Source organism: Coloeus monedula (genome assembly GCF_965178545.1).
Source record: "Coloeus monedula genome assembly, chromosome: 3".
Classification (NCBI taxonomy): domain Eukaryota; kingdom Metazoa; phylum Chordata; class Aves; order Passeriformes; family Corvidae; genus Coloeus; species Coloeus monedula.
The window spans coordinates 41,462,307-41,482,327 of NC_138783.1; the positions used below are offsets into that span (position 1 = coordinate 41,462,307).

At 41.2% G+C, this 20,021-nt stretch overlaps 1 protein-coding gene across 3 annotated transcripts in view; it reads left to right on the top strand.

The window, feature by feature from the left end:
• Nucleotides 1–382: 382 nt before the first annotated feature.
• YAP1 (Yes1 associated transcriptional regulator) overlaps nt 383–20,021 on the top strand; it is an 88,294-nt gene continuing 68,655 nt past the window's right edge. For all 3 annotated transcript variants that reach the window (XM_082278680.1, XM_082278679.1, XM_082278681.1), the window contains exons 1-2: nt 383–918; nt 3,872–4,119. In XM_082278680.1, coding sequence (XP_082134806.1) covers nt 595–918; nt 3,872–4,119 — 572 coding nt within the window. In that variant the 5' untranslated portion in view covers nt 383–594. The remainder of the gene's footprint in view (nt 919–3,871; nt 4,120–20,021) is intronic.

Consider the following 20,021-nt stretch of genomic DNA (forward strand, 5'->3'; position numbering starts at 1 on the left):
CTGAAAGTTGGGATAGAAGTTAGGAGAAGAAAAAGTTGTGGTTGGCGGCAGCGCTCCGTGGCGGCCGAGAGCGGGCGGGCGGCAGGCGGGAGAGGCGCGGGCGGGCGCGCAGGGAGGGGCGGTGCGGGCCGGGCCGGGGCCGCGGGCGGGGCGGAGCGGGGTCTGGGGGAGCGCGCAGCGCCCCCGGCGCACCCCGGGCGGGAGGCGGTGCGGGCGGGCGCGCGCAGGAGCGCTGCGAGCACGGGCTGCCTGGGTCGGATACGGTGCGGGCGGGCTCAGGAGGGGCGGAGTCGGCGGCGGAGAGTGATTCGGGCGGGCGTAACTGCGAACTTTTGTTTGGTGTGTTGTGTGAGTTAGTTTCCGCCGCCGGGACAGAGGCGCCGGCCGGGCTGGGCCGGGCTCGGGGAAGCGCCGCACGGTCAGAGTTGTTTTGCCAGTTGCCGCGGCCGAGTCGGCTTCCCGACCGAGGTGTGAGAAGTACCGGCGACAGCAGGACGAGCCCGCGGCCCGGGGAGCGGGGCATGCGGGACTTGAAATCCGGGCTCTGAGCCGCCGAGCCCCGCCAGGGAAGCGCCGGGGGGTCCCGACGGAGCCATGGATCCTGGGCAGCCTCAAACGCAGCAGCCGTCGCAGGCAGCGCAGCCCCCGGCCTCGCAGCAGCAGCAGCCGCCGCCGCAGCCCCCGGGCGCGGTGTCGGGGGCCCCGGCCGGCGCGGCGCAGCCCCCGGGTGCGGGGCCCCCTCCGGCGGGGCACCAGATCGTCCATGTGCGGGGCGACTCGGAGACCGACTTGGAGGCGCTGTTCAACGCCGTGATGAACCCCAAGGGCGCCAACGTGCCACACACGCTGCCCATGCGGCTGCGGAAACTGCCCGACTCCTTCTTCAAGCCGCCCGAGCCCAAGGCCCACTCCCGCCAGGTGAGGGGGAGGGAAGGAAGGGGCCCGCGCCGCGGGCGGGCGGGGGGCGGCCCGGCCGGGCTGGGTTCCCCCTCCCCGCCGCCGAGCTCCTCCCGGGGGAGGCGTGTGGGGGAGGGGGCCGGGGCGGGAATCCGCGAGGCCGAGCGAAGCGGGGGGCGCCCGGCCGGGGCTGTCGGGGCGCTCTCTGCCGCCCCCACACCCCTTTATTTGTTCTTCCTCAGGGGCAAGGCTGCCTCTCGCGCCCCGGGACTCCGACAGGGCCGGGACCGGGACCGCGACCGCGGTGGGAGGGCGGGCGAGCGCTGGCCCCGTCCCGGTCTCCAGCGGGGCCTCGAACTCCACATCCGCTCCTTGGCTTTCTCGGCCTCACCGGGAGGGCGGCAGTGGGGGTGAGCCCCTAAAACTTGGGTGAAAATGCTTTGCCTTCCAATTCCCTGTCATTTGTGGAGGGGTGCGATGAGTTGGTGCTAAACCTACACCCCCCTCGCCCCGTCAGACAATAAATATGGATGTGACTTCTCCACCATTTCAGCGCGGCTCTGGGTAGAGTAGGATTAACCCCCCACATACACACACACGCACGCACGCACATCCGAAGTTGATTCCCGAGCCAGACGCCAGCTCTGACGGCGTCCAGGGTCCGCCGGGCGCAGCGCCCGCATCCAGGGCAGCGGCGGCAGCCTGGGAGCGGGGCTCGGAGCCGTGGGGCCTCGGCCGTGCCGGCCCGGGGGAGGGAGGGATGCGGGGCAGGGCCGCGCAGGCAGCGGGGGAGGGATGCGGGCAGGGCTGGGAAGGGGGCGGGGCAGCTCCGGGGGGAAGGGGCGATGCGGGGGTAGGGCCGGGGAGGAGCGGGGTGGGGGATGCGGAGCAGGGTCGTCGCTCGGTCTCCGGGTGCGTTTGGTCTTAAAGCAGAGGGACTTAGGTACCAAGACCTAAGTGCTGGTGTGAATACGAGCGAAAGCTAATGCTGTTACCAACTTTTTGGAAGGAGGCTGTGCCTACCTAGTGGAGTGTTATTAAGTAATGAACTTCGTTGCTAAGCTATAAAATAGGTTTTTCTTTAATTGGTTATTGTCACTTTATCTGTGTAGCCAGTAAGAGGGAAATTCGCTGTGTACTGGTGCCTGGTACCCGTGTTGTTAAGAGTCTGTCAACATTTCCATTATTAAACTTCTGTTTTGAACGATTTATAACTTGACTTCAGAAGTTCATTCCAGGCTGAACCTTGGCACGTACTCTCCCAGCCTAGGAGTTAATTCATTTTCCAAATACTCAAAACAGCAGTCTGGCCTTCATATAGGAAGACTGAGAAGAAAATTGAAAGGGGTGGAGCTGAACTGCTTCTGTAGTTTTGCTAGCTTCTGAGTTGCAGACCTTACTGAAATCCAGTAAGGAATAAGGGGTTTATATATAGTCTTCTCCCAACGTGTGCAAATCTCACTGCGGTTCCATTGTGTACAAATCTGAAGGGGTAGGCATTCATCTAACACTTGGTGCTGTGTCTTGTTAAATACAGTAAGTGCAGTTAAATAGCTATCGTGTTCAACATATGTGATGGTCAGACAACTTTTGGTTGTACTTTTAAGCTTAGCCTTATATTCCTTGTATATGTTAGTCTTCGTCTGGAAAGCATATTTAGTTGGATCACTGTTCCTTGTACCGCTCAGTGGTTCCTAAAACATAAACTGGAAATCCAGCCAAAGCAAGATCATTTGCTTCATTGTGGACTGTCTTTTAAAATAAGACTGTTTTCATTTTTCCTTTTTGTTTAGTTGTGCCACATAAACATTCTGCTTAAAGAAAAGGTCTCTATTTTCTGTAATTCTGTGATTCTGAGGAATTAAAGTATTGCAAATCCACTTGATTTACTACTTGGCTATTCTAAATGAGTGTAAATGCAAACTAATTGGTTTCCAGTTGAATACATGAAACTTTGCATGTGCTTACATACAGATGGAGTGAAGCAGAACTGTATGTAAGAGTGTAAGTGGGGCCTCATATGGTGCAATGTGTTGTGTAGAGAGGTGTGACAAGGACTGATACATGCATCTCATTATAGGTGTCAATGTTGTTCTGATCTATCTATAAAACCAGTTAATTGGTAAATATATTTTTAAAAGCCATTTTTACTTCAATCAAGTTTTCAGAGCTGCCTTTTCTGTTCCATGTTGGACGTGAATTTACTACTGGCAAGGACGTTCTGTGTACTTATGACTGGTGACTGCGGTGAATGGGTTTGTGAGTCATTTCTGATTGACTGGTTCAACTGTTTGCTGAAGCTTTGCTTTGAATAAAGCATGGACAGACTCTTTATACCCTTAAAAGTTTGAGTTGTTAGGAAATGTTATGTTCAGTCTTCTTGTATGGGGTTTTTTTTTTATGGTTGAATTTGTGAGTCTTCCTCCATTGGAACTCACTGCTGCCAGTTGGCATTTCACAATTGCTTTTCTCTTTGTGTGATCTTTTAAACCCCTGGGGGGGGGGGGTGGTGGTGGTGGTGGTGGTGTGTGCATGTACTTGAACCTCCACACCCCCACTTGAGCAGGAGAGTGGGAAATTAACTCCTCCAGCAGAAAGAGGGTGTGATGGTAGTGAGTGGGGGTGCAGTCCAGTAACAAACCACTCAGTGTGCTAAATGAGGTCTGCTGACTGCAGGCAGGTTAGTTCTTAAACCTGCACTGAGGAGTAAGAACTTTAGTTTTCAAAATAAAGCTAAGGGCTCTCAGCACATACAGTTAATATTTCTTGACTTGCACAAGGGCTTTTGTGATGCTAATTAACCAAGCTATGTGGAGGCTTGCTTGAACAGTAACTACTGGAAAATAAGCAGAACTTTAGAACAACTGAGCTATGAATTTCTCCTGAAACATTCATTTAAAGTGAAATGTCTTCTGACAGCTGCATTTCTGCTGAAATATAAGAATCTTAATGGAAGTAATTTCACTCCTGGCAGGCCAGCACTGATGCCGGGACAGCAGGAGCCCTGACCCCACAGCATGTCCGAGCTCATTCCTCTCCAGCATCACTGCAGCTGGGGGCTGTTTCTCCAGGGACACTTACACCCTCTGGAGTAGTGACTGGACCTGGAGCTCCATCTTCTCAACACCTCCGCCAGTCTTCTTTTGAGATCCCTGATGATGTACCTTTGCCACCAGGCTGGGAGATGGCTAAGACACCGTCTGGACAGAGATACTTTCTTAAGTAAGTAAAATTTCTTTTCAATTAGCTGAATCTCTGGCATTTATTTTTTTGTTGGGTTATATGTTTTGTTTTTACAATCTTAGAATTTGAGTAAATTTCATTGGGTTTAAAATATGTATTTTTAAAAACATGCTCCTGATTTTAGGGGACCCTACCACTTCGGTATTTCTCCCATATCACCTCTGCTGTTTCTGAAAACTGTATGGTACTCTGTGAATATTTGTCCTATCTTAATCTTAGCTGAAGAATGTTATCCATTATATTGTGTACTAAAAATCAGTGAAATGAGCATAATGATTCTTAAACAATGAGACTTTTGGATTTGCTGAACATTGTCAGAGTTGTCCTGCAGGTCAAGATACAGTTTACCTCATTTTAATAATACAGATGTAAAAATACAGAGTTAACTTTAGAGACTATTGTAGTAATAATATGTCAGGACTTCTTATGTTTTGATTAAGGACAATTGTTTAAATACACAACCAAAATGTTTTTTGCCTACTCTCTCTTCCTGAGGTAATTAACGTGTTTGATTGCAGTTGTAACTTAACTCATCTGCGTTCCTGGCGGTGAAGAGGAAATTTCAGAACTTCTAACATTGTTTCATGGTCCTAGAGCTGTAACTTTTGCATACAGTGAAGTTAGTATCACCTTTTCTGTAACTGAAGAAAAGTTACAGGTGCTATCTATCTCACACCCAATCCATCAGGAAGCATTTTCTTTTACTCTGTGCCGTTCTCTAAAACAGCAGGAGCTTGTCCTTCTTTCTGAAAGTGTGCCCACCAAGACCATAATTTGCCCTCAAATATTTTGACTATAATCTGAACTTTTTATTAACAGCTAGTCTCTAAATAACCCATTCTATGTCATTTGCAGGGTGGGGAGAGGTAACACTGTGTTACTTACGTTAAACTTGTTTCAGCCAAGAAATACATCTTTATCCCTACTTTTCTTGCTGAAACATTGTGATTAATATATGCATCTGTTTGAAGTAATTAAGCTTGTAGCTTCAAAAACAAATTTACACTGTCTGCAATGAAAACTGAACTTGCAGACCTTCTTAAAAATGTTTCTTGTTCCAGTAGCAGTGGTATTTCCATACAGAGAAATTATATTTTTTTTCTTCTCAACCAAAAAGAGGTTGCAGTAGTTGTCTGAAATTATTTGAGCCTGAAGGTTCCTTTTTGAGAACAGTCATTCTCTATTAGAAATGTGAAAATAAGCATTAGCTATAGATCTTGAAGATGTGATATTTTCTTTGGTGAAGTTTTACAGATCAGTGTGTTCTAGAATATGAGCTCTTCAGCAGTCACAAGTAGAAGGTTTTTTTGAACTGTGTAAGTTTATGCCATTTGAGACTGTAGCTCATTGAACCTTGAGGAAAGAACAGAATGAGTTTTGAAATGAAAAGCAGACTTTTGTTTTGACTGTGTTAGTGAGAGCTCTTAAAGAGCAGCTTATGAAGCATGAAAAACAGGTATTTAATTTTTAAGTTTTACTGCCACAAATGTTTGGGTTTGATAGCACTGTCAATTTTACGGAAAACAAAACAGTTTAAGAGATGAAAAATGTCTTCCTGCTCTTCTGATGAATTTTTTTAATTGTGCTCATCTAGGTGAAATCAGAGTGAAAGATTTATTCTTGGAAAGCTTCTCCTGCAGTTTGATTATTACCAGAAAAATCTGTCCTTTTTCTTCTGCAAGTTTTTTTGTCCTTTCTTGGTGTCCTGGTATCCATTTCAAAGGGTCAGGTTTCAGCAAGAACAATAAAGAGCCTGAGACTGGAAAGTACACACAAGTCTGGCAAACTCATCTGCATGAGCAAGATCATTTGTTCTCAAGCAGACATCCAAAGTAAATGATTGAAAGAGCTGCTAGCTGTGAAGGATGTGTCTTGAAGGGGAAAGGAGTGGAAACAAACCAGGTTGTTAGGAAGAAAAATAAAGGCTGTACTTTTTGAACCTCTCCCTGCTGGGTCACATGCTGACCTTGGGAGATTTTAAACAGTGTAATGGGCTGTTTCCTTTTGGCTTTCCTTGGGTGATGCTGTGGTATGGGAGAGTAATGAGGACAGCTCTGTTCACACTTGTAGAACATTTGTTCGTAAAAAGATTGCTTAATACTATCTACAGGTGAGATCCACCAACTTCATTGGAGTTCATTAAGATAGGTAAAAAGCATTTAAAGTACTAGCAAAATCTTTGCTCTGTATGTGTAGGAAATTCAAAGAAATGTAAGACTTAGTTTTGTGTAGCAAGTTTGTATAGTAAAAGCTTTTTTCAGTGGTGAGTGATAAGTTCTGTCTCACGCCCGCTAAAGCTCACATCTTGCCTGGTTATACCTTTAACATTTGTTTGAAGTGTGAGTACTAAGATTTCTGATTCTAAATACATTTAATGTGGTTCCTTCTACCATATGCAGATTTTTGGTGTCTCTTCCAAGTATTCAGCTCTTTTTTTTGGTTGGCTGCATCGCTCTTTGTTTCCACTTGCTCTGTTTTGTAGCCATTCCATGAACAGTCTGGTAATCAGGCTCTAGAAAGATCTTTGCAGAATAGGTAACAATATTAGATTTTTTCCAGATGTCAGTAAGCCTTATGGTTATAGTTACCATAATATGCTGCAGTGCAAAGAGAATAATATAAAACTGAGTACCATACTTAATACACTCTGGAATTACAGTCACTTCCACTAATCAGTGGGTCAAGCACTGCAAACATAGTAGTTCGTGCAAAGGTGTATATGAGAGAGAAAATACTTAATCATCAGTGTGTGTGTGTATATATATAGATAGGTAGATGCACAGAGCTCTTTGGCTAGACATTTTACACACACACCCCGTGCATCCATACATATTAAGAGAAGGTGAGAGTGGTACTATCGAGTTTGAACCAGAACTACTCTTGTAATTTAGTCTGTCATCTGGAAAAAACCCCCTTATATATGAGTGGCCAACATAAGATTTACCAGGATTCCACTCATTAGCACTCATCTCCCTGTTATGAGTAGTACTGCTGAGTTTAATTTTCCGTTAGTGATGATTTTGAGCAGTGGGTTAAGGCCTGCTTACTATACAGCTGGTAAAACTGTTTTGTATTGGTACTGCTCCCTCAGTGGAGCTCGTAAGTTGAGACTTGCCTGGTTACTGAGTGGTCACATCTGAGTCATCTCTCACTGGTGTGCGGTAGCTTTAGCCCATTCTTAAACATACAGTAAAAAAGCCGAGCTTGGTTTGTGTGGTGATGTCAATTGCATTGCTTTTTAACCACTTCCTGTTAGCCAGCTGCTGCTTGACATTTCGGTGAACTGTGCAGACAGATAGGGGATCACTCTCGAGGCAAAAGATAATGTGCCATGGGAGTAGCAGACATCATCTTGCAGAAAGAAAAAACTAACTTTGCTCAGTTTTAGAATTACTCTTGAATCATTTTAAATTAGACTTACGCTTTTAATTCTTACAGAGCTTGTGTAATACCTCTTCTCATGTTGTAGTGTGAGGAAAAGTTAACTGATCGTCCAGCAAACAAATCTTGTAATTATTTTTCCTACAGGAAGTAGTTCTTGCAAGCAGTTTATCAACAACTTCCTATTTTTTCTGTGAAGTGTTGAATGACTTCCTGAAGGAGGCCAAGGTGGTTTTCGTTAGTATTTGTGGGTGTGTTTGAGGTGTTTATCCATCTGGCAGAAAAAAAGATTGCTGTTACACATTTCTCGTGCTCCATACAGAGGTATGGCATTGGATGTTATGAAACCAAGTAGTTTTAAGACAACAGGGAAGTTTGTTGCTATGATTTTTGGTTTTGGTTTTTTTTTTTTTTTTTAATTTCCTCATGTCACACATGAAAAATATCCAGCGATGCTGTTAAATTTCTCTTGCATCCTGTTTTTACCCCTGACAGGAGCTACCAATATCCTCTGCTCCCCTCGGTCTCCCTACCCCACCAAAGTCATCTTAGTTTTCAAGGACAAAGATGTTAATTGGAAAAACTGCAGCCACAGCTGCATATTTTATTGAATAGCTTAATTTACTGTGGAAACACATATTCTGAGTCATCAGTATGACTTCTTGTGTTTATAATTCTATAGTTCAGGCAAACTGGTCAGTAAAATAGCAGTATTGTTGGAAGCCAAAACTGCAGCCACTGCTTTTGATGGGCTTCTGTACTTTCAAAGATCTTCGGTTGCTAAATTTATTTGCAATATGTCAAGTTAGTTGCATTTTTGTATTGATGATTTGACTGTTTAAGAAAATACTCAAAAGATCAAAGATCTACCTAGAAAAAGCCATGAAAAAAAAGGCACTGTGGACACTGTCAGTTTAAGAACACAGCTGAAGGAAAAACATTCGTTAAAACACTTTCAAGGGAAAGCTTGCTGTGGTATGTGTTTGACAATTTAGGGGAAGACAGTTACAGTACTAAGTGTATATTTTTCCTTCTGCCTCTTACTTTGAAGAGTCCTATGAAAGAGCAATAACACAAGTTATTTCAAATTCACAATTCTGATGAAGATTTTGATGTCTTTGAAAGGGCCAAGGAAGAATAAGGGCAAACCTGCCTCATTTGTGTTAGCACTGAGACTGGGCATCAGTGAAAGCAGTGGCACACGTTTTCTTGTGTTTGGTCAAACAACGATGTCCGTGTATTCAATACCCTGCTGTACAAGGTGATTTTATAAGGCTGGTAAACAAAAAACATGTCTTGTGTTTTCACTAATGTATTTTCTTTTTATTTATAAGCATACTGACATTTATTATCTTCAGTAGAAAATAGAACCTGGGAAAATATAGCACCTGTGGCACCTAGTTGGAAGTTAATAATTGAATTACCTCTGTGGATTTTTTTTTTTCTGAAATTAGTTGTTGTTCTGTACCTGTCTTCTTCCCATGGGTTTTGTCTTTCACATTATCTCTCATAAAAATAGTCTTTGTGCTTTATAGTGTCTGATTTGGGGGTTATATGCTTTAGGTATCTCATACTACTTTGTAGCACTGCTTTCCTATCTCCTGAATCAAATTTGAGATCAGTTTTATTGGTGATCTGAAAACTTTTTATTATGTTGAAAGCTGTAATTGTGACCAAGTCTTAACCAGTCTTTTATAATTAAAAATATTAAAGTATCTCTGTTTAGTAATAAGAAGAGTCTTCTAATACAGGTTTAATCAGAATTTCATGTTCAAAAAAAGATTCTTCTGCAATTCTGCTTAGTAAATATTTTGTCTGGTTATATTTGATTTAGAGTGGTAGCCTTTAGCTCTGTGGGTGCAATTACATTGCAATGGAACTACCTCTGTTTTCTGAGGTCTTGACTTCTGAAGACAAAAAAGAATTTGATATAAATCAAGATGAGTGTCTCCTGGATTTCTATCCTTTTGCCTTTTATTTTTCCGTATGTGGAAGATGGCGAAGAATTACAGTAGTGGGGTTTTTAGTAGTCATCTGGATTGTAGCATAGGGTAGTCTGTAACCCATCGGTCACATGATGAAAATTCCTGCTTGGTAGAAAGCAGTAAAATAATAAAAGAATGTTAATTTGAAAATTCCCATGAATGTAAGACTGGGCACTGCTACACCATATTTTTGCAAAAAGCTTCTAATGGGTAAATGCTATTGAACTGATCGGTGTCATGTTTAGGTAAAATCATACCAACTTTTACAAGATTCATCTCTTGCTCTCTGATCTGTCTCCTTCTGGAAATGAAAAAACCCAGTAGCTTTAAAATTTGAAATGTAAAGCCACCATTTATACTTTGCTCAATTTCCCTCTGCAATTGTGGCACAACAGCTGCAAATTTTTATAAGCTGACACAGCAAGCAAGTTGGATTTTTCACTCTGACTGGTTTTAGACTAAACCCTCAGAGAAAGTAACTTATTAGCACTGAGAGTGCTGAAATATTTAACGTCAGGACCTAAATTAAGTCACATGTAAAATTAAAGCAGAGTTCCTGTTGCTCGCAAAGAAACATGTTTGCATATTGGACGTAAGCACTGGATGTAAGCACTTAGGGGGTGATGCCCAGGAGAGCAAGAAGTGTTGCTCAGGGCTGGGGTACAGGATTAACTGTGAAAACTAGTCTGAGTTACAAGTGATCTTGATTAAGACTAGACACTTCTCCTCTGCAACCAACCAAAGAAAAAAACCCCAAAAATGAGGTAAACATCAACAGAGGTCTGTCAGCCAAAACTAGGGATGTTTGTCTTCTTTTTATATGTGGCCAGAGCACTCCATGTGTTTATCTTCATAGCTGGGAAGAAATTCAGATGATGTAATTAGATTTAGTTTAACCTTTTAAAACTGATAGCTGCTCAGTTCTCTTATTGTGTCCTTTATATGGGTTTTTATACATTCCAACATACTTGCATTTATTGTTTGTACAGTTCTCGTATACCTGTGTAATAAAACTCAGTAATGGTGGAACTTGCTGTCTTTTGCTATTTGAGTAAATGCTGTTCCTTTTTTTAAGGTGTGTTTTTTTTTGTTTTCTTTTCCTTTTTTTTTTTCCTCTCCCCCACCCTGGCAACAAGCTGTGAGTGATTATGTAAAGGCTGATATTTACCTGACTCAGTTTCTCATGGAAACTCTAAAGAAAATTTCACTTGGTTAAATGCAAGAAATTTACAGGAGATTTCTCTGAGTAGCAGTCCTCTGGTAAGTGCCCCTAAGATACAGGCAGGGTACCATGTAGTTGGCCCAAGAGAATGATTGATAGAATTGTATCTAGGGGAAATTTAAGAGCATGGTTAGCATGATGGGAAACAAATTCTTGGGGGAATGTTGTATCGGAATGTTAACAGATAGACGCCATGTACTGGCTGGACACTGCCCCCCAAACAGTTTGATAAACCTGAATTTGATGTCAGGCTCTATTGGGAAATTTACCAGATGAACCATGTTTTTTGTTAAGCATTTGAATAGGAATTTACAGCATGGGGGAAAATTGGTTTTAATACAAAAACGGTACCTCATAGCTGCTTTTTGCTAAATAAAACTTGGAGCTTTATTTGGAGAACAAAAGTTTTTGTAAGGCGTGACTAAGCTGTGTCGCTGTTTCATGGCCTCCTGAAGTGCTTCTTGGAGTCTGTTTTCTGGGATTCACTCTGCTGCTGTTTTATTTGGCTTTTAACTAAGTTACTTCAGGCTGTGTTTCAGGCAAGTATTCTAAATTGCTGGTTAAGTCAAGGTAATAATATAAAGCTGCCTTGTAAAGTAAGACTTTTGCCAGTATATTGCCTGTCAGTCATGTCAGTTGCTATGGAGGCAAAGCTGTCTTGAGAACAGTCTTGGGACTTTGCTTTAATTTTGCTAATGAGGCTTTGCTGTGCCGCAGTGAAAGACCAGATCCCTTATGTTGAGTCTGACATGCTGTTTGGTAACTTAGATTGGTGTAAGGGGTTCAGTATAGTACTGATTATTACACTGAGGTTGTGAAGCCAGTTTTTTTCTGCTGAATTGTTTTATAGGAAAGTCAAGTAAAGGTCATTTACTGTTGTTAGTTTATCTCCAGTGAGTTCTGATTTATTGAGAACTTTGTTGGAAGTCTGTCTGCACTACACAGATTTGTTTAAACAGTGTTAACAACTTCAAGGATGCCTTTCCCTTTCTGATTCCCTTGTTGCAAGTAAACTTTTTGCCTTTACTGGATGTGTTACCAGTTAGACATCTATGCCTGAATAAAGCATCTGACAGCAAAGAAGCATAGATTTATAGGCCAAATGGAATTCTTTGAGTAAGGGAAATAAATGCAACTCACAGGTGTACTTTCTTATTGGATCTCACTTCTCAAGTTTTTTTTTCCAATTTGTTGTACTTATTTGAAAAGCTTGGTTGGCAAGTCCTCTGCAATTACTTTGATTGCAACATTTCATGTAGTCTCTTTGTAATGGTGAAAAATAGAGTAAAAGAGAAATTTCTTCCTGTGTTTGCTGACTATGCTGTTGGTATAGTTAATATGGTTAATAGACCTGAATGTCCAATGAACACGTAATTCAGTAGTGATTTTTATTTACAAAACTTTTGTCACTCTCAGAGCAGCCAGCTTTGCATGAATTAAGGATGTGAAATATATATACTTAAAAAGGTGTGATCTATGACAGTTGCTTTGAAGTGTGTTCTATGCCATCCTTAGAGGTCATTTTTGTATATATAAGAAAAAAGTGATACTGTGCTGTAACTGGAGTTTAGGTGTCCATTGACTTCTGTGGTGGTCTTTGGGTCATGATGAATTGTACTCATTTAACAGTGAAATGTTTCAAATACTTCCAGGTTTTAGTGAAAACAGTTAATAGCACATTGTGTGGTTACAGGGTTGTGTGTGGAAGAGCCTGACTAAAACTGCCTGTGTTCTAGTTCATGTATGGATAGATTTTTGACAGCTTTTTGTTATGCTGCTGCTGACAGAATTATGTTACCATCAGTGTGGACCTGTGTTTCATTTTTTACCTTTGATCTCTAAACACATGCATGGTTAATTTCTGTCTGTGTATATCACTTACTTCTGGCCAGTGAGTATAACATTTGAACTGAAGTAAGCATTCTCTTTCATAACAGGTATTTCAAGTTTTCACTTTTTATGAGATTTAATTCTGAAATTAAGCAGAGCTAAGATTTTGGAACTGAATAATTAGTAAGTAACGAAGGGCAGGAACTTTCAGATTCGTAGTGTTAGAACTGTTAATCTTTATGATTGTGAGGGTTTGGCTTTGTCTTTTTATTTTTCCTGTAATGACTAATAACAGGAGAAAATCTATTGGATATTTAACAATATCCTGGTAATTTAGACATTGGTTAGGCATAAGGAAAAGAAAATGTGAAACAGACCTTAGCATAAACAGTTAGTTAAGAATTAACATTTTAGCATCTGTGTAGCAAGGTCAAAGGAAGTCTTAATTACATGCTTTTAAAAAATAGTTTGCAATTCAAAATTGTCCCCATTTTTTATTACGCTGTCAGATGGGTCCTCATATGATCAGCTCTGTGTTATGCAAATTTTTTGAGGAACTTTGACAGTTCATTGTTTTCTTAATGAATTAAATTTCAGTTGTATGTGGTAATGTATCCAGGAAAAATGATTCGGTCAATCAGCTTCATAATTGTGGTACCCATTTTCCAGCTTTCGGTTTTAGTGTTGCATTGGAGTAGGGAGCAGGGAAGCAAAAGGGCGTTGCTTTTTTTTTTTTCTTCTGGTGCAACTATTTGTGTAGCTTTTGCTGACAGCTTCAATTTGAATCCTTTTTATGCTGTGATGGTGAGCAACTCAGAGATTGTGTATGAACTTTAATTGATTCCTTTGCTCTGCAATCTTGTTGGAATAGAAGTGTAGTAGGCTCCTGTCTGTGCCAATCTTTACCTTTTTAAAATGGCCTCAAATGATTGCTCTCTGAAACATAAGGGGGAGGATTTCAAGTGGTTTCCAAGCCAAGGTAACAACTAACTTACCAAATAGTTGAAGGACTTGCAATAAAGTGAAAATTGCTGGCTTTTGTCATGGATAAATTTTATGTAAATCAGTTCATGGGAAGAATTCTTTTATCCTCACAAGAAACTGTTGAGCTCTTGTTTTGTTCATGCTAACATGCATGCATGTTCATATGGAATTTATTTGAAATACAGGAGATTCTAGTGTTGATGCTTATTACTTTGCCAGGATCTGTGAATAATTTGCCTATAACTTCATAAAATTCTTTATGTGAAAGATCTAAGCAAACCGACAGTTTTGCTAATGTGTGGTGCTTTTACTTCTTAACTAGCTTGTGTAACTAACTTCTCTCCGATTTGTCCTGATAAATATACTTGATTGTTAATTGTCCTTTCCTGCAGCTGGGGCATGAACTTACCAAACCTTAGAATACTTTACTTGAAGTATATAAAAACTGAATGTGACCATTCAGTTACACATCCACAATTGATTAAAATTTTCCAGCCTCAACTATCATATGCAGGTATTGATGCACATACCGTGTCTCTTCATCTGGTCAAACTGCAAGATACACTTTAGATAAAAGGTGTTATTCTATTGTATAGGATGCAGTTCAGTTCTTGACTTCCAGCTAAAAATCTTGCCTGTTCTGCAAGTTGCAGAAGAATAAAGAAGATGCAAATTCTTGTAAGCAGACTCCAAAAAGTTTTATTAAATTAATATATACGGACTGCAGTGCAGTAGCAACTGGTGCTGTCACACTGTGCTTTATACACAATCCTTTCATTTGCACTTTGTTAGGACTAGTAGGTTTTTATTTGGGTTAGTATAAATCTTGCATACCATTTGAGGCAATATTTCTGCTAAAGAAAAGACCATTTATTTGTCAAAGCTATTAGGCTGTTTAGCTCATGTTGATGCCCAGCATTTTAGATTAGCGCTAGTGGATCCTACAGCAAGGCAGAGCTGCAGAATCAGATTGTAGTGTTGTGTTGTTTATCATAGAGGTGTCTTTCTAAGTAACACATGTAACGTATACTTCCAATTATCAGGTGGAGGAAAAAAATCAAAAGGTAATATGTGATAGAAGTGAAGCTAAAAACCAGCAATACTGGCAGTAGGGATGCAGTAGAAGTAGCTATGCTGTTCTCCCTAAGTCTTCTCTTGCTGTTCCTGAGATGTTGGGGATTTTCAAGATGTTGAGTTTTAAAACCTAGCAACTGCTGGGCCCTGCCAGTGTTGCTTTTGTAAGAGAGCCTGTTAACAGCATCACTTGAAACTGCCCCCATTTACACAAACTGAGTCCAGGTGCCTGTCCAGGTAACTATCTTGTTGCTAGTAGTGGTCATGAGCAAATTCCTTGGGAAGACTAAGCAGGGCAAGCATATACTCTTCAAGCAAATACTCTTCTCTGAGAACTCTCCTGGCTTCCAGCTGTCCTCCAAGACTTGTGTTGTCTCCCCTTGAGGTCCCTTTTAGCACTGGCTGCATGCTTTGGCAAGGAGCCTGTCTCACTGGTTGTCTGTCCACTGCATGAAGAAATGTCTTCCATCTCTTCTAATCTTGGCTCCCATCAGCTGCATTCAGTGGTGCCCAGTTCTCACTTTAAATGTGACAATGAACAGTTGGTACATATTTGTTCTGCTCAGGATTGCTGTATTTTACTCTGGAAATTACTTCTTTTGAAATGTGAAGAGTCCTAACCTGCTGGATCTTCCTGGAATAAGATGGCTTTTTTCATTTATCCCTGCAACCCATCTTTTTCATATCCTTAACTCACGCGTTTTCCTATTTTTCTTATTTTTCAAATGAAAGCTTAGGAATGTTTTGCAGCATTCACTGTTCTGAACCTTTCATCTAAAAAATACTCAATTTATTCTTACCGCCACTTGTCCTTTTGCTCTATATACCTTTTTGTTCTCCCCAGTTCTTTGCAGTTAGCAGTTGACTAAAAGTAATATGTATCATTGAGGAACTGCTGCTGCTTTCTCTTGGATAGATTCTAGCCTGTAGGCCCCTGTGGAAGTTTACCAGAGTCCTACTTCTGGTGCAAGAGCTGCTGATTCCTCCTTCCTAGTGCTGCGTGTTTGCTTTATAGTTTCTTACTGGTAACTGTTTCTTCATGTCATATCAGGACCTATCCTCATCCTGTTGCTGCCTTTTGTTTTAGTAAAAACTAGCAATACGTGCTGTTCCTAATCAGGTCTTGTAGACTTTGGTTTCTGAAGCTTAATGCCTGCTATGATTGCTGTGACTCCAGAAGTTGAGCTTTCTGTATGAACGTTGGGATGCAAATACTTATGTTGGTGCATTCACCTTGAAAGAGAAAGGTCATCTGCACTTGCATCTGGCTTATATTTGGGAGCTGCTCCAACCAAATGGAAGTATGCTGGTGTGATAAAATGATGTGTATGTGCTTTAAAATGCCCAAGCACGATTCATTTCTAGAATAAAATATTTTGTGGATCATAGTACCCATGTACTAAATGACCTACTAGATATACTGGACATACTCAATGTATGTAGGTCTTGAACTGAATAGAAATGTGATTAAAGAAGTGAGCAGTGGCAGTGTATTTGGAAGATGGCTTATGTTTCTTCCTATACTCAATTTCAGTGGTGCTGAAACAATGTCAGTCGCAACCATGTTTTGGAACTGTCATTTGATATTCTACTAAGTTTTGCTACAAAACCATTTCTGCTTATACCATGATTTACTTCCTAGTATCTGAATACCAGATGCTTACACTGTATTTTTCTGTGTCATGCAGTATGTCTACATAGTAGCACAACAGTTCAGTAACCAAAAGAGAAGTATTTGTGTCTCCAGAGTTGTGATTTTTTTAAAGATTGTCAACCCTCTGTAACAGATTTTGTGATATTGAATATATTGTTTCAAATGTGGCAATTGTAAATAGATAACAAGGGACAGTTATCTGTGTCTGAAAAATACATCAGTAATTACTTCAGTGGAAGCTTTCTTCTCACACCAGTAAATGCTGATTAATTCTGCATAGACAGTTTAGCATTGTTAAGGTCTTAAGTTGACTGGAAGTTCAAAGAGCCGTGAATCTACCAAGTGAAAAAAACCCCAAACCCCCCATGGTTTGGGTTTTTTTTCTCTTTTTTTCTCCTAAAGTTCACAAACACAGTCATTAGTGTCTTTATTATTATCTATCCAACCTAGTACTTAGTGAAGGTTGGTCATCCATCCAGCCTTTTGCTTGAAAGCACACAAATGTTGCTAAAGCTTAATCAGGTCAGAAGTGACTGTTAAGCCAAGTCTGGAAAACATGCAAGGTTGGAGATACCACATCCTCCCTTCTTCCCATTAAAGAAGGAATTGGTCCTTCATAAGATTATTTCTCTGCAGCACAGCACAATATCTTGTGTAGTTCCTGATGGACACAATGATTTTGTAAAGGGGCTGAAGTTTCTTTAGTAGCCAAAAGAAACATATGTCACTCTTTAGGTGTTATTTTCTTACTATTAAAAAAAGAAAGTGATTAAGGAAGTTGCTATATTGGGTTTGCATTAGCAGGGTTTTGGTAGCAGCTGGGGCTACAGGGATGATTTCTTTGAGAAGTTACTAGAAACTTCCTCCATTTCTCACAGAGCCACTGCCATCTGGCTCTAAGAAGCTGGTGAAGACCAAGTCCGTAAGTGACAGTGGTAGTTCTTCTGGAATAATGTATTTAAGAAGAAGGGGGAAAAACTGCTGTAGAACAGCAATAGCTGAAGACAGGAGTGAGAATATGTGAGGAACAGCCCTGTAGACCCCAAGGTCAGTGCAGAAAGAGGGGCAGGAGGTGCTTCAGCCTCTGGAGCTGAGATTCCCCTGCAGCCCACGGAGGTCCATGGGGATGCAGAGATTGAGCTGGAGTCCATGCAGGACCTCATGCCAGACCAGGTGGATGCCTGAAGGAGGCTGTGACCCCATGGGAAGCCCACACTGGAACAGGCTTCTGGCAGGACTTGTGAGCCCATGGGGCATCCACACTGGTGCAGCCTGTTCCTGAAGGGAACCCCACACTGTGGGGAGGATCCACACTGGAGCAGTTCACAATAAACTGCAGCCTATGGGTAGATCTCATGTTGGAGCTGTTAGTGAAGGAATGCGTCCCATGAGAGAGACCCTACACTGGGGCAGGGATCCTTCCCCTAAGGAGACAGCATGTGATGAACTGACAGCAACCTCCATTCCCTGTCCCCCTGCTCTGCTGTCAGGGAGGAAGTAGAGAAATCAGAAGTGAAGTTGATCCCAGGGAGAAGGAAGGGCAAGATAGAGGAGTTTTTTAGATTTTGGTTTTCTTTCTCATTATCCCACTCTGATTTGATTGGCAATAAATTGAACTTGTTTCCTTGCATCAAGTGTTTTGCCTGTGACAGTAAGTGGTGAGTGATCTCTCCCTGCCCTTATCTCAACCCATGAGCCTTCTGTTATATTTTCTGTCTAGCTGAGTAGAGGAGTGATATGAGTGGCTTTGGTAGGCACTTGGTGGCCAGCCAGGGTCAGCCTACTACATTTTCTCAGTCTGTTTCATATACTTAAGTTAGTCCTGTGTTGTGATATCCCATGACCATCTTACATTGAGGAAGTTCTCCAAATGACTGTGCTGTACTCTTACAGTGCAGTATGTATTCTATAATTCATCCAGAGATCTGCCTTACTTGTCCTGGTTGACATATAACCATTTTCTTGGTTGTTGCTTACAGTTGTGATCATATTTATGCAATTTCTTTTAAATTTCATGAAGCTCTGACAGGTTACTGGATGTGTAATACAATAATTGCATTTCAGCCAGCATATGACATGGTTTCTTAAATGTACAGGGTGAGTGTTAAGTCATAATAGCAGGGAATCCTATTCAAAATAGAAGAAATTGCTCCTTGTCTATGAAATCATACTCTATATTTGTATTCTCAGTGTATTGTAATTATGGGTTTCTGAACAAGCTAGAACTGAAAAGAGGAAACTAGATAGAATGAGAGAAGCCTATTTCCATTGGGAAAGTGTGTCTTGTAGTTTGATTTTGGAAAGAAGTCTTATAGCATTGACTTCACATCTGATTCCGGTCATGTGCCTGTACTGTGAGCTCATCACATTGGTACATGGGGATGGTCTTTTGTCAGCAGTGGTACTCCCCAATACTTGGTGCTACAGTCAGTCTTAATTTTTCCCTTTCAGTTGTTGAACTTGTCATGGCAGATGGGATGTGAATAAGTCATGGGAAGACAGCAGATCCTAATGAGGTTAAAGATGTTAGAATGGGTTGAGTTTGAAGAGTGAAAGCAAGCTTTGTTTGTAGTCTTTGTTCAAGGCAGCTTCTCTGAGTTTTGTAGCTGAAGCTGTGCATAGTTCTTGTGTAGTTATGTCATAAGCCATATATCAGTTTTTTCTGTGATTATGTTTTTTCAACTGGACCTCTTCTCTGATCCAGGTCATGGTGTGACTGCTCAGAGGAGGAAGTGAGGTAGATGCTTTCTGAGAGTTAATTAAGCTTCAAATCAGTGATGGCACTAGGGAGAGATGAATGTGGAATCATTTCATCTGACATGAGAATCTAGTTGTACTTTTTTGTCAAAACAAGCCTCTATTCCATAAGGTATTTCTGAAGGAATTTACTATTGTTCATCTAAAATTCAATATAATCATGAACCAAATACTTTATGTTCTTAGAGGTTTTAAATAATTTGTACAATGTTGGTGACTTAGCAGAACTAGTAAGTCATGCAATCAATAAATATTATTGATTCATCCCCCCATGTTTTCAGTAATATTTTCCTAGAAGACCAAATGCAATTTTGAAGCTGTTTTCATTTACACTTGGGATGTACTGAATGGGATTGGGGGTTTAGAGGAGGAGCTTGTTGGTTGTGTGGTGGGTTATGGATTTTGGTTGGGGGAGTGTGTGTTGGGTTTTTATTGTATAATTTGCTAATTTTTTCACATTTGCTGTCAATACTATTCTCTGAAATTCAAAATCACACAGTTACCATTTCTTGTGGACAAACAGGTGAATTCTATATTGCCCTGTTCTGGGCAGCTTCAGTGAGTATTTGATCTGCTTGTTTTGTCTGCAGTAAATATATTTTACGTTTAACTGATGCTGTTTTTACTCTCTTACCCTGTGATGCAATTTTAATGAACTTTATAGTAACTGAACATAAACCTACATGTACAGGAGAAACAACATACATTTTTTTTAAGGCTTTATCGAAATACTACTTTTAAATTCTTGACTAAAGCTTCCAAGCAGTGTTGTTCTGTTGTTACTCTTCTTGCTAACAAGTTCACTGTGGATATTAAACACAATCATTGCAAGAGTGAGTAGTAAGGCATAATGTTTATTCTTGTCTATCTTGAATACAGATTTTATTATGAACCTCCAGAAAAGGGGTCCTTTAGGTTTTTCTGTTAATCTTTATGCACATCATCTCAGCTATGGTGATGCTCAACAAATGTAACAATCCTTAGCGTAAAATTC